The sequence below is a fragment of the Echiichthys vipera genome (assembly GCF_963691815.1).
Source record: "Echiichthys vipera genome assembly, chromosome: 14".
Lineage (NCBI taxonomy): Eukaryota > Metazoa > Chordata > Actinopteri > Perciformes > Trachinidae > Echiichthys > Echiichthys vipera.
In genome coordinates this window covers 461,049-475,675 of record NC_139839.1, presented here as the reverse complement: position 1 = coordinate 475,675, position 14,627 = coordinate 461,049, and the positions used below count along the sequence as shown (strand labels likewise).

The 14,627-nt window shown below is 45.9% G+C and overlaps 1 protein-coding gene across 2 annotated transcripts in view; it reads left to right on the top strand.

The window, feature by feature from the left end:
- rhogb (ras homolog family member Gb) overlaps nt 1–12,738 on the top strand; it is a 16,429-nt gene extending 3,691 nt beyond the window's left edge. The window contains exons 2-4 of one of the 2 annotated variants that reach the window (XM_083926805.1): nt 6,499–6,693; nt 7,091–7,261; nt 12,091–12,738. In XM_083926805.1, the coding sequence (XP_083782931.1) occupies nt 6,565–6,693; nt 7,091–7,261; nt 12,091–12,366 (576 nt within the window). In that variant the 5' untranslated portion in view covers nt 6,499–6,564 and the 3' untranslated portion in view covers nt 12,367–12,738. The remainder of the gene's footprint in view (nt 1–6,498; nt 6,694–7,090; nt 7,262–12,090) is intronic. The other variant, XM_083926804.1, reaches the window with a different exon arrangement.
- Nucleotides 12,739–14,627: the final 1,889 nt, after the last annotated feature.

Genomic DNA, 14,627 nt, shown 5'->3' with positions numbered 1-14,627 from the left:
GGTGGTCTCCGGTGTTTGACCCGGTGGTCTCCGGTGTTTGACCCGGTGGTCTCCGGTGTTTGACCCGGTAGTCTCTCATGTTTGACCCGGTAGTCTCAGATGTTTGACCCGGTGGTCTCAGGTGTTTGACCCGGTAGTCGCCGGTGTTTGACCCGGTAGTCTCCGGTGTTTGACCTGGTAGTCGCCGGTGTTTGACCCGGTAGTCTCCGTTGTTTGACCCGGTAGTCTCTCATGTTTGACCCGGTAGTCTCTGGTGTTTCTGTTTGGGCTTCATATCTTTGATGTCTTAGCCCTGTTTGGTTCAGGTTGTGCACCTGTGCTCCACTTCCTGTTCACATGAGGAACGTCTGTGTTGTTCTGAATGGTTCTGGACTCTCGGGGTAAAGACAGAGCTCACTTGAATGTGTGTTTGTTTGTTGGGTGGACGTAGCGCGTGTGCATTTCCTCTTTTTCTCACAGCCTGCTGTTTGCGGTTTGTCAGTTTGCGCAGCAGCTGTCTCTCCCCTCACATGGTTTATTTTCAGATTAATGAGAGACAGAAAAAGTGGAGACATCCTGTAAAGCTGTGAGTGTTTCCCACCCGAGCTTCAGCTGCAGCAGGACTCGGTTCCTCTGTGGGTCAGGAGACTCGTCCTAAAGTAGCAGCATCACAGCTGACGAGACGAAACCAAAGCCAAACGCGTTACTTCCTGAAACAGTGACGAACGAGAGCAGAGAGACGCGGCTCTGTTACGTTTCCACCATGACGACGACGCTCAGACTCAGACTGTGGCCGGAGCTCTTCTCTCTCTTTCTACTAGAGGCTGATTTTCACGACTAACTCTCTGATCTGTGAGTAAAGTTTCAGTATCTCAGTGAGAAGCTTCTTCAGATCTGCTGCTGTTTGAACTGAGACACTGAGTTTATACTAAATATGACTTTAATATGATTTTAATCACGTTTCTATGCTGTGAAGTAAAAACGACCTGGAACGTTTACTGAGTGTAACTTCACCCCCGCTTCAGAAGAATCTCAACGTAGAGAAAGTCTGTCTGTCTTTGTGTCTGTCTGTCTTTGTGTCTGTCTTTGTGTCTGTCTGTCTTTGTGTCTGTCTGTCTTTGTGTCTGTGTTTGTGTCTGTCTATCTTTGTGTCTGTCTGTGTGTGTGTCTGTCTGTCTTTGTGTCGGTCTGACTTTGTGTCTGTCTTTGTGTCTGTCTGTCTTTGTGTCTGTGTTTGTGTCTGTCTGTCTTTGTGTCTGTCTGTCTTTGTGTCTGTGTTTGTGTCTGTCTGTCTTTGTGTCTGTCTGTCTTTGTGTCTGTGTTTGTGTCTGTCTGTCTTTGTGTCTGTGTTTGTGTCTGTCTGTCTTTGTGTCTGTCTGTCTTTGTGTCTGTGTTTGTGTCTGTCTGTCTTTGTGTCTGTCTGACTTTGTGTCTGTCTGTCTGTCTGTGTGTGTGTCTGTCTTTGTGTCTGTCTGTCTTTGTGTCTGTGTTTGTGTCTGTCTGTGTGTGTGTCTGTCTGTGTGTGTGTCTGTGTTTGTGTCTGTCTGTGTGTGTGTCTGTCTGTGTGTCTGTCTGTCTTTGTGTCTGTCTGTCTTTGTGTCTGTCTGTCTTTGTGTCTATATTTGTGTCTGTCTTTGTGTCTGTCTTTGTGTCTGTCTTTGTGTCTGTCTTTGTGTCTGTCTGCCTTTGTGTCTATCTGTGTGTGTGTCTGTCTGTCTTTGTGTCAGTCTGTGTGTGTGTCTGTCTGTCTTTGTGTCTGTGTGTGTCTGTCTTTGTTTCTGTCTTTGTGTCTGTCTTTGTGTCTGTGTGTGTCTGTCTTTGTGTCTGTCTGTGTGTCTGTCTGTGTGTCTGTCTGTCTGTCTTTGTGTCTGTCTGTGTGTCTGTTTGTGTGTCTGTCTGTCTTTGCGTCTGTCTGTCTTTGTGTCTGTCTGTCTTTGTGTCTGTGTGTCTTTGTGTCTTTATGTATGTGGAGTGTTCGTCTCACGGTCGGCGTGGCGTCAGAAACACACGCTCAACGTTTTTTACTGAAGCTGTCACTTCTTTTTTCAGTGATCCGTCTCCTCTAACTTCTCCTAACGAAGGTGATTCAGGTAACTGATCTCAGTTCTTCTTCCTCCTTTTCATCCACCTGTTCTCTTCTTTCCGTTCACTAAAGCTCAGTTCAGTTCAGTCTCCGCGGGTTTATTGGCGAGAAAAAAAAGTCAACTATTAAAACTTGCCGTTAAAAATATGTTCATATAATCACAGAATCAGGAACTACTTTCTACGGCGCAGGTGGACCTTGTCACTCACTCTTCCCCCTCAGATCTGTGTTTTCACACCTTTATGGTCCCCGTCGGCACAAACCGCACAAGAACGCTGACTCTGCTGATTGGTCGGATGTTTCAGGAACACGGTCCTGAGTTCTGGGACATTTGTGTTTTTGAAACCGAACTTTTTTGGCCCCGGGTTCAGAACAAATCCCCGTCGGCTCGACCGGCGTGATAAAAAAATATCTCCGTCCACAACAAAGTCCAGCACGTGTCACAGCAGCAGGTGACGATGGTGATGCTAACAGGAAGTTTATGTTAGCTAACAGGAAGGTCGTGTTAGCGACGAACCTGCACAGAAACACACACTTTCAAAAGTACCCGCGACGTACGGACGGCCCTCTGACCGCGGTTTAGCTCCGTGTCTTGATTCTCCGTGGTCAAACCATCGAACCTGAACCATCGCACGCGAGTTTCACAAATGTCGGGTTAGCATCTTCACACGACCCGATGCAGAGAGCTCTGTTTTCCACAGACAGACGCAGCGTCTCCGTCAGCTCCGTTCTCTAACTTGATCCAGTCGTCCCCTACAGGAGTCTCCATCTTGTCTGACTTTGACTCCGCCTCATTTCCTCTGACCAAAAAAGGGCATGTATGTGACGCTGGGGGGAGGGGCGTACGTCCATCTGGCTGACGTTTACCTCCGAGGAGAAGTGAGGGCCAGAGGCTAGCTGTCACTCAAGAGGCCACGCCCCTAATTATTCATAAACTTAAAGGTTTAATCTGTAGAATAAGGAGAACAGCTCCATCTAGAGTCTCCAGATCGTCTCAACAACAAAAAAGAAGTCCAGCAGTGGGGTTGCCAGGTGGGTCAGACCCGGCCCAGTAGCTCCAGGAGAGCGGAGTCTGTGTGAGCCTGTTTGAACCCGTCCCCTCCAGAAAACCACAGCATCAAAACAAGGATTAGAGGAGTTTGACTGACAGTTAGCGTTAGCCGTTAGCGTTAGCCGTTGCAGCTAAGTGCAGATGAAAGTGATGTTAGCATCCAGGAGCAGCGTAGCCATGTGGGCGTGCGTTTGAATGGCGTTCCTCTCCTTTCTCTCAGTCCATGGAGTGAATGCTCGGCCTATAGTGACTCTGGTTGTTGCCCGTCTCCGCTCACTCAGCTGCTGGGACAAAGAACGCCCCCTTCACTGAGGCTCCCAAGCAGCTGCACCATTGGCTAACTCCATTTCACCCAGTGCCAGCCTACAGTAGCTGCACCCAACAACAGGCAACCCTGGCAACCAGCCTACAGTAGCTGCACCCAACAACAGGCAACCCTGGCAACCAGCAACGCTATTGGCTGCTGCCATGGAAACAGGAACAGGAAGTCAAACATTTAAAACATTCATTCAGACTAAAGAGAGTTTTAATGGAAAAGCAGAACTTTGGTTCTTGTTCTTTTTCTTGTCTTTCAACATGAAAAACCACGGTGACAGTTTCTTCTGAACGCTTCCTTTTTCCCCGAATACATCGGAGTTACAAAAGGACGCCGTTACAACACGCAAACGTTTCTCTCAGTGACGCCGCAGCTCACGGACACGACACCAGCGTCCGTCAGACCTGTTCATGGTTTTATCATTTAATCCTCAGTAACCATGGAGACAGTTTTTATTAAGGTAGAAATCCAGGAGAGATGCTAACAGGACGTGGCTAACAGTGGTTAGCTCGGGGCAGCACGGTGAAGGCATTCAAAGGTCTTTTTTTAACCACTAATGCTGCTGAAAATAACAGCAAACCTCTGCAGCAGCAGGAGAAGAGTCCCTACACACACACACACACACACACACACACACACACACACACACACACACACACACACACACACACACACACACACACACACACACACACACACACACACACACACACACACACACACACACACACACACACACACACACACACACACACACACACACACATGAGAAGAGTCCCTACACACACAACAAAGCGTCATCAGCGTAGTTAGTGAAGCCGCTGGTGGGTTTTGCATCTATTTTTAGTCATTTTGCATCTTTTTGTGATGGTTTTGCATCTATTTTTAGTCATTTAGCATCTTTTTGTGGTGGTTTTGCATCTATTTTTAGTCATTTTGCATCTTTTTGTGCTGGTTTTCATCTATTTTTACTCATTTTGCATCTTTTTGTGCTGGTTTTGCATCTATTTTTACTCATTTTGCATCTTTTTGTGGTGGTTTTGCATCTATTTTTAGTCATTTTGCATCTTTTTGTGCTGGTTTTGCATCTATTTTTAGTCATTTTGCATCTTTTTGTGCTGGTTTTCATCTATTTTTACTCATTTTGCATCTTTTTGTGCTGGTTTTGCATCTATTTTAAGTCATTTTGTATCTTTTTGTGCTGGTTTTGCATCTATTTTTAGTCATTTTGCATCTTTTTGTGCTGGTTTTGCATCTATTTTTACTCATTTTGCATCTTTTTGTGCTGGTTTTGCATCTATTTTAAGTCATTTTGTATCTTTTTGTGCTGGTTTTCATCTATTTTTAGTCATTTTGCATCTTTTTGTGCTGGTTTTGCATCTATTTTTACTCATTTTGCATCTTTTTGTGCTGGTTTTGCATCTATTTTTAGTCATTTTGCATCTTTTTGTGCTGGTTTTCATCTATTTTTACTCATTTTGCATCTTTTTGTGCTGGTTTTGCATCTATTTTAAGTCATTTTGTATCTTTTTGTGCTGGTTTTGCATCTATTTTTAGTCATTTTGCATCTTTTTGTGCTGGTTTTGCATCTATTTTTACTCATTTTGCATCTTTTTGTGCTGGTTTTGCATCTATTTTAAGTCATTTTGTATCTTTTTGTGCTGGTTTTCATCTATTTTTAGTCATTTTGCATCTTTTTGTGCTGGTTTTGCATCTATTTTTACTCATTTTGCATCTTTTTGTGCTGGTTTTGGATTCAAACTCTTTCTTGTTGATTTCTCATGGTGGTAAAAGTGTCGCTGCTCTGTCAGAGTCGTGTGGCGTCGGAGCCAAAGTTCTGACGCCCGCTGACGTCGTCAGGTCTAGTGGGGAAGTTCTTTCCCCCAATAATCGTTTCCACGGTTACGCCCGAAGAATAAGGTGGAGACCCTTTAAAGTGTGTGAGGGAGCAGAGGTGGAAGCTTCCAGCAGCAGTGAGATCAGCCGACCTCCACCCAGAGACGGAGGGAGGAGGGCGGGGCCCGCGTCCCCAGAGTCTGGGCTGAGCCACGTTCCCTCCACAGCTGCACACACACACACACACACACACACACACACACACACACACACACACACACACACACACACACACACACACACACACACACACACACACACACACACACACACACACACACACACACACACACACACACACACACACACACACACACACACACACACACACACACACACACACACACACACACACACACACACACACTGAAATATCAGGAAAACTAAGTGAGTCTCTCATTTCTAAGGGCGCCCTCCCACTGTGCCTCCGTCCCGTGCCCCAGCACGTGTCACGGCTAAAGTCTGGTTCCTTTGACCAGTGTGAGTGCAACCGTACCACGTCTAGGAGCGGCACGCTTGCCGTCCACGGCCCGTTTGGGAGAGGCGGGCTTTTGTAAAAACTCTAAGATCTGGAAAGATCTGGAAACAAAGCCACGCATCGCCATGACGTCATTAATGCGTGTGACATGTTACGGCGTGATGACGTCTGGGGGGGGGGGGGGGCTCGTCAAACAGGAGCCAAAACACGGGAAATGCTGCTTTCTTAATGTCGGGGAAACGCAAATACAGTTTTGATACTGACTGACCTGCTGTGTGTGTGTGTTAGTGTGTGTGTGTGTGTGTTAGTGTGTGTGTGTGTGTGTGTGTGTGTGTGTGTGTGTGTGTGTGTGTGTGTGTGTGTGTGTGTGTGTGTGTGTGTGTGTGTGTGCAGGATAGCATCTCTGTTGTTTGGAGGCCGTTTCCTTCTGCACACATCATTTCCATAAACACAAATCCTGACAGAGTGTGTGTGTGTGACGAGTATGTGTGACCTGTGTGTGTGTGACGAGTGTGTGTGACCTGTGTGTGTGTGACGAGTGTGTGTGACCTGTGTGTGTGTGTGACAAGTGTGTGTGACGGCCGCAGCACGCCACCACAAAAAGATGCAAAATGTCTAAAACAGACAGGTCCTCGTGTCTCACAGTCGTCAGGTGCAGAAGTTGATCTGTGGTTTGTTGTGGTTGTGTGTTGCAGTGGGGTCACAGGTCAGAGGTCACAGGTCACGGGTCACAGGTCAGAGGTCAGAGGTCACAGGTCACCATGCAGAGTATAAAGTGTGTGGTTGTGGGTGACGGAGCCGTGGGGAAGACCTGCCTCCTCATCTCCTACACCACCGGAGCTTTCCCCAAGGAATACATCCCCACTGTGTTCGACAACTACAGCAGCCAGGTCAGTCCACACTACAGCAGACCGTTAAGTTCAGACCACTAAAGCAGACCGTTAAGTTTAGTCACTAAAGGTGACGGTTAAGTTCAGACCACTACAGCAGACCGTTAAGTTTAGTCACTAAAGCAGACCGTTAAGTTTAGTCACTAAAGCAGACCGTTAAGTTTAGTCACTAAAGCAGACCATTAAGTTTAGTCACTAAAGGTGACGGTTAAGTTCAGTTAAAGGTGGTTCATCTTAGTTGTTCCGGTCAAAGTCCTGATTTCCTTCTTTGCTCCAACGTATTTCCTCCAGGAGGAAACAGTGTTTACAGAGTTCTGTGTGTGTGTGTGTGTGTGTGTGTGTGTGTGTGTGTGTGTGTGTGTGTGTGTGTGTGTGTGTGTGTGTGTGGTGCGTTCAGGTGACGTTGGACGGCAGGACCATCAGTCTGAACCTGTGGGACACGGCGGGGCAGGAGGAGTACGACCGTCTGAGGACGCTGTCGTACCCACAGACCAACGTCTTCATCATCTGCTTCTCCATCTCAAGCCCCGCCTCCTACGAGAACGTCAAGCACAAGTGGCACCCAGAGGTCAGAGGTCACACGGCTCCTAGAGGACACTTTAACACACGTTTATGCTCCTAGAGGACACTTTAACACACGTTTATGCTCCTAGAGGACACTTAAACACACGTTTATTCTCCTAGAGGACACTTTAACACACGTTTATGCTCCTAGAGGACACTTTAGCACACGTTTATGCTCCTAGAGGACACTTTAACACACGTTTATGCTCCTAGAGGACACTTTAACACACGTTTATGCTCCTAGAGGACACTTTAACACACGTTTATGCTCCTAGAGGACACTTTAACACACGTTTATGCTCCTAGAGGACACTTTAACACACGTTTATGCTCCTAGAGGACACTTTAACACACGTTTATGCTCCTAGAGGACACTTTAGCACACGTTTATGCTCCTAGAGGACACTTTAGCACACGTTTATGCTCCTAGAGGACACTTTAACACACGTTTATGCTCCTAGAGGACACTTTAACACACGTTTATGCTCCTAGAGGACACTTTAACACACGTTTATGCTCCTAGAGGACACTTTAGCACACGTTTATGCTCCTAGAGGACACTTTAGCACACGTTTATGCTCCTAGAGGACACTTTAACACACGTTTATGCTCCTAGAGGACACTTTAACACACATTTATGCTCCTAGAGGACACTTTAACACACGTTTATGCTCCTAGAGGACACTTTAGCACACGTTTATGCTCCTAGAGGACACTTTAACACACGTTTATGTTCCTAGAGGACACTTTAGCACACGTTTATGCTCCTAGAGGACACTTTAACACACGTTTATGCTCCTAGAGGACACTTTAACACACGTTTATGCTCCTAGAGGACACTTTAACACACGTTTATGCTCCTAGAGGACACTTTAGCACACGTTTATGCTCCTAGAGGACACTTTAGCACACGTTTAAGCTCCTAGAGGACACTTTAACACACGTTTATGTTCCTAGAGGACACTTTAACACAGGTTTATGCTCCTAGAGGACACTTTAGCACACGTTTATGCTCCTAGAGGACACTTTAACACACGTTTATTCTCCTAGAGGACACTTTAACACACGTTTATGCTCCTAGAGGACACTTTAACACACGTTTATGCTCCTAGAGGACACTTTAACACACGTTTATGCTCCTAGAGGACACTTTAACACACGTTTATGCTCCTAGAGGACACTTTAACACACGTTTATGCTCCTAGAGGACACTTTAACACACGTTTATGCTCCTAGAGGACACTTTAACACACGTTTATGCTCCTAGAGGACACTTTAACACACGTTTATGCTCCTAGAGGACACTTTAACACACGTTTATGTTCCTAGAGGACACTTTAGCACACGTTTATGCTCCTAGAGGACACTTTAACACACATTTATGCTCCTAGAGGACACTTTAACACACGTTTATGTTCCTAGAGGACACTTTAGCACATGTTTATTCTCCTAGAGGACACTTTAACACACGTTTATGCTCCTAGAGGACACTTTAGCACACGTTTATGCTCCTAGAGGACACTTTAACACACGTTTATGCTCCTAGAGGACACTTTAGCACACGTTTATGCTCCTAGAGGACACTTTAGCACACGTTTATGCTCCTAGAGGACACTTTAACACACGTTTATGCTCCTAGAGGACACTTTAACACACGTTTATGCTCCTAGAGGACACTTTAACACACGTTTATGTTCCTAGAGGACACTTTAGCACACGTTTATGTTCCTAGAGGACACTTTAGCACACGTTTATGCTCCTAGAGGACACTTTAACACACGTTTATGCTCCTAGAGGACACTTTAACACACGTTTATGCTCCTAGAGGACACTTTAACACACGTTTATGCTCCTAGAGGACACTTTAACACACGTTTATGCTCCTAGAGGACACTTTAACACACGTTTATGTTCCTAGAGGACACTTTAGCACACGTTTATGTTCCTAGAGGACACTTTAGCACACGTTTATGCTCCTAGAGGACACTTTAACACACATTTATGCTCCTAGAGGACACTTTAACACACGTTTATGTTCCTAGAGGACACTTTAACACATGTTTATGTTCCTAGAGGACACTTTAGCACACGTTTATGCTCCTAGAGGACACTTTAGCACATGTTTATGTTCCTAGAGGACACTTTAGCACACGTTTATGCTCCTAGAGGACACTTTAACACATGTTTATGTTCCTAGAGGACACTTTAGCACACGTTTATGCTCCTAGAGGACACTTTAGCACATGTTTATGTTCCTAGAGGACACTTTAGCACACGTTTATGCTCCTAGAGGACACTTTAACACACGTTTATGCTCCTAGAGGACACTTTAACACACGTTTATGCTCCTAGAGGACACTTTAGCACACGTTTATGCTCCTAGAGGACACTTTGACACACGTTTATGCTCCTAGAGGACACTTTAACACACGTTTATGCTCCTAGAGGACACTTTAACACACGTTAATGCTCCTAGAGGACACTTTAACACACGTTTATGCTCCTAGAGGACACTTTAACACACGTTTATGCTCCTAGAGGACACTTTAGCACACGTTTATGCTCCTAGAGGACACTTTAACACACGTTTATGAACCTAGAGGACACTTTAACACACGTTTATGCTCCTAGAGGACACTTTAACACACGTTTATGCTCCTAGAGGACACTTTAACACACGTTTATGCTCCTAGAGGACACTTTAGCACACGTTTATGCTCCTAGAGGACACTTTAACACACGTTTATGCTCCTAGAGGACACTTTAACACACGTTTATGCTCCTAGAGGACACTTTAACACAGGTTTATGCTCCTAGAGGACACTTTAACACACGTTTATGCTCCTAGAGGACACTTTAACACACGTTTATGCTCCTAGAGGACACTTTAGCACACGTTTATGCTCCTAGAGGACACTTTAACACACGTTTATGCTCCTAGAGGACACTTTAACACACGTTTATGCTCCTAGAGGACACTTTAGCACACGTTTATGCTCCTAGAGGACACTTTAACACACGTTTATGCTCCTAGAGGACACTTTAGCACACGTTTATGCTCCTAGAGGACACTTTAACACACGTTTATGCTCCTAGAGGACACTTTAGCACACGTTTATGCTCCTAGAGGACACTTTAGCACACGTTTATGCTCCTAGAGGACACTTTAGCACACGTTTATGCTCCTAGAGGACACTTTAGCACACGTTTATGCTCCTAGAGGACACTTTAACACACGTTTATGCTCCTAGAGGACACTTTAGCACACGTTTATGCTCCTAGAGGACACTTTAACACACGTTTATGCTCCTAGAGGACACTTTAACACACGTTTATGCTCCTAGAGGACACTTTAACACACGTTTATGCTCCTAGAGGACACTTTAGCACACGTTTATGCTCCTAGAAGACACTTTAACACACGTTTGGGCTCCTAGAGGACACTTTAGCACACGTTTATGCTCCTAGAGGACACTTTAGCACACGTTTATGCTCCTAGAAGACACTTTAACACACGTTTATGCTCCTAGAGGACACTTTAGCACACGTTTATGCTCCTAGAAGACACTTTAACACACGTTTGGGCTCCTAGAGGACACTTTAGCACACGTTTATGCTCCTAGAGGACACTTTAACACACGTTTATGCTCCTAGAGGACACTTTAGCACACGTTTATGCTCCTAGAGGACACTTTAACACACGTTTATGCTCCTAGAGGACACTTTAACACACGTTTATGCTCCTAGAGGACACTTTAGCACACGTTTATGCTCCTAGAGGACACTTTAACACACGTTTATGCTCCTAGAGGACACTTTAACACATGTTTATGCTCCTAGAGGACACTTTAACACACGTTTATGCTCCTAGAGGACACTTTAACACACGTTTATGCTCCTAGAGGACACTTTAGCACACGTTAATGCTCCTAGAGGACACTTTAACACACGTTTATGCTCCTAGAGGACACTTTAGCACACGTTTATGCTCCTAGAGGACACTTTAACACACGTTTATGCTCCTAGAGGACACTTTAACACATGTTTATGCTCCTAGAGGACACTTTAGCACACGTTTATGCTCCTAGAGGACACTTTAACACACGTTTATGCTCCTAGAGGACACTTTAACACACGTTTATGCTCCTAGAGGACACTTTAACACACGTTAATGCTCCTAGAGGACACTTTAGCACACGTTTATGCTCCTAGAGGACACTTTAACACACGTTTATGCTCCTAGAGGACACTTTAGCACACGTTTATGCTCCTAGAGGACACTTTAACACACGTTTATGCTCCTAGAGGACACTTTAACACACGTTTATGCTCCTAGAGGACACTTTAACACACGTTTATGCTCCTAGAGGACACTTTAGCACACGTTTATGCTCCTAGAGGACACTTTAACACACGTTTATGCTCCTAGAGGACACTTTAGCACACGTTTATGCTCCTAGAGGACACTTTAACACACGTTTATGCTCCTAGAGGACACTTTAACACACGTTTATGCTCCTAGAGGACACTTTAACACACGTTTATGCTCCTAGAGGACACTTTAGCACACGTTTATGCTCCTAGAGGACACTTTAACACACGTTTATGCTCCTAGAGGACACTTTAGCACACGTTTATGCTCCTAGAGGACACTTTAACACACGTTTATGCTCCTAGAGGACACTTTAACACACGTTTATGCTCCTAGAGGACACTTTAACACACGTTTATGCTCCTAGAGGACACTTTAACACACGTTTATGCTCCTAGAGGACACTTTAGCACACGTTTATGCTCCTAGAGGACACTTTAGCACACGTTTTTCGTCGTCAGGTGTCTCACCATTGTCCCGGCGTTCCCATCCTCCTGGTCGGCACAAAGAGCGACCTCCGGAATGACGGCGAGACTCAGAGGAAGCTGAAGGAGCAGAACCAGACGCCAGTCAGCCACCAGCAGGGCGTCGCCCTCGCACGCCAGATCCACGCCCTGCGCTACCTGGAGTGTTCAGCCCTGAACCAGGACGGCATCAAGGAGGTGTTCGCCGAGGCCGTGAGGGCCTTCCTCAACCCGCAGCCCGCCGTCAGCAAGAGGCCCTGCGTCCTGCTGTAGGACGAGCCCCCAACGCCACAGAGGCGCCAGAGACTGTTTTTAAGTTTATGCTACAAATGTTTAGAATTTCACCTTTGAAGGATTAAAAACGGTTTTGTTCGAATCAAAGGGAACGAAGGCTCATTTATGCGCCACGCTAGATTCAGACGGAGGCTCACAGCGTTTCCGTGGAAACCGTGGATCCAATCAGACTCGAGCGTGGGACCGATGATCCGTCTCTGATGCGTTTAATACACGAACATCATCACGACATCTTTGTAAACGATCTATTTTTGACGTTTTGTCGCATAAATGAGCTTCAGTTTGAGTTTTTGGGATTAATTTAAATGTAATGAACTAAAAGTTTAAGGAAATGATTAAAAATCAAGTGAAACTCAAACGTCCGTCGTGTCTTTGATGAAGATTTCATCATATTCATTCAGTGAGTCGCCATAGCAACAGAAATAAACAGGTTTACAGCAGAAATAAAGATAATTAAAGGATCTACGGAGCTCATTCGCCCGTCCCTGACGACTGAACTGTTCACATTAAATCACTGTAACTTTTGACACAAGATCAGGTGCTTTAGTCTGAAACACACTTTTTTAATGTGACCAAGTCTTTTTAACAGTGGACAGAAGAACCAACACCCATGTCCCAAGATGGTGGCCCGTTTAAATCCCCCAGAGCATGATGGGAAGTGTAGTTCAGACACTTTATAAATAACAGTGTGGGCCTGTGAATGTTCTCATGTGTCCAGGTCGTCGTTCTCCTCAAAGCAGCTTCAGTCAAAAGCAACTGGACTTTGTCAGGAAGACGTTTCACCTCTCATCCAAGAGGCTTCATCAGTTCATGTACACATCTGACCAGGACCAGGACCAGGACCAGGAACAGGACCAGGACCAGGACCAGACTGGGACTGGACCAGGGCCAGGACCAGGCTGGGACTGGACCAACTAGCTGGAACAATCCAACACAAACGTCCTCCTGTGACTCCAACCACTGTGGTTCACACTCAATAGAGCACTAACCAAGTCCAGACCTACTTCCACCAACGAATGGACCAGGACCAGGACCAGGACCAGGCTGGGACTGGACCAGGACCAGGACCAGGACCAGGCTGGGACTGATGAAGCCTCTTGGATCAGAGGTGAAACGTCTTCAGGACACAGAACCAGGTCCAGTTGCTTTTTGACTGAAGCTGCTTTGAGGAAATAAAAGTGTGATCGCGCTGCTGTTGGGGTGTGAAGAGGAGGACGGGCGGCTCCGACAGGAAGCAGCTCAGGAACACAAGTGATGTCAACAGAAAAGAGGAAGTTAAGGGAACTTTAGTGTCTCAAAAACTCAAGAAGAAGAAGGAGGAGAAGAAGAAGAAGAAGAAGGAGGAGGAGGAGAGAAGAAGAAGAAGAAGAAGAAGAAGAAGAAGAAGAAGAAGAAGAAGAAGAAGAAGAAGAAGAAGAAGAAGAAGAAGAAGAAGAAGAAGAAGAAGAAGAAGAAGAAGAAGAAGAAGAAGAAGAAGAAGAAGAAGAAGAAGAAGAAGAAGAAGAAGAAGAAGAAGGAAGAGGAGGAGGAGAAGAAGAATCAGTGTGGGAAAGAAGTTCATGAAGAAATGAAAGTGAGGTCACGCACGGAGACAGACGAGCGTCAGGAAGGAGAGTTTTTTACCCGTTTAGACCCAAAACACATCGAAGAAGGTCCCGTTCCCCATCTGCAGGACGAGCCCGAGGGAGAACCCAGACTCCCTCTCTTCACCTGGAGCACGCGGCCGCAGCCGTGAACCTCAGGGCCGCGGGGGAAAATCAGTCACAGACGCAGAAAAGACAAAGAGCCGTTTCAAACTCAGTCTCACTTTTTTTTATTGCGCTCTTTTGAAGAAGCAACAGAACAACGTTAAAAACTAAAGCACACGTTCAGAATAAGGGCCGAGACGAGAACGCGCTTCTCACACGTCAGTGTTGTGTCTCCGTGGAGCTGCACGGGTCTGAGCGCGGTGAAGCTCCGTGCTCACAGGTGGAGCAGCGCCACATACGGAGGCCGTGACTTTAACCTGCTCCCTGACGTGAAAGACGCTGCAGGAGCTCACCTGCTGTTTCCCGTCTCATCTGTCGCTCTGCTGCGGTTTACACGCTGAACGTGCGTCACACCAAAAGAGACGGAGGTGATTAATTCACCCGGGACGTGAGTTACGTCTGTCGCAGGTAGCAGCCAAGGCGGCTAGCTAACTGAAGCTAACAGAAGCTAACTGAAGCTAACAGAAGCTAACTGAAGCTAACAGAAGCTAA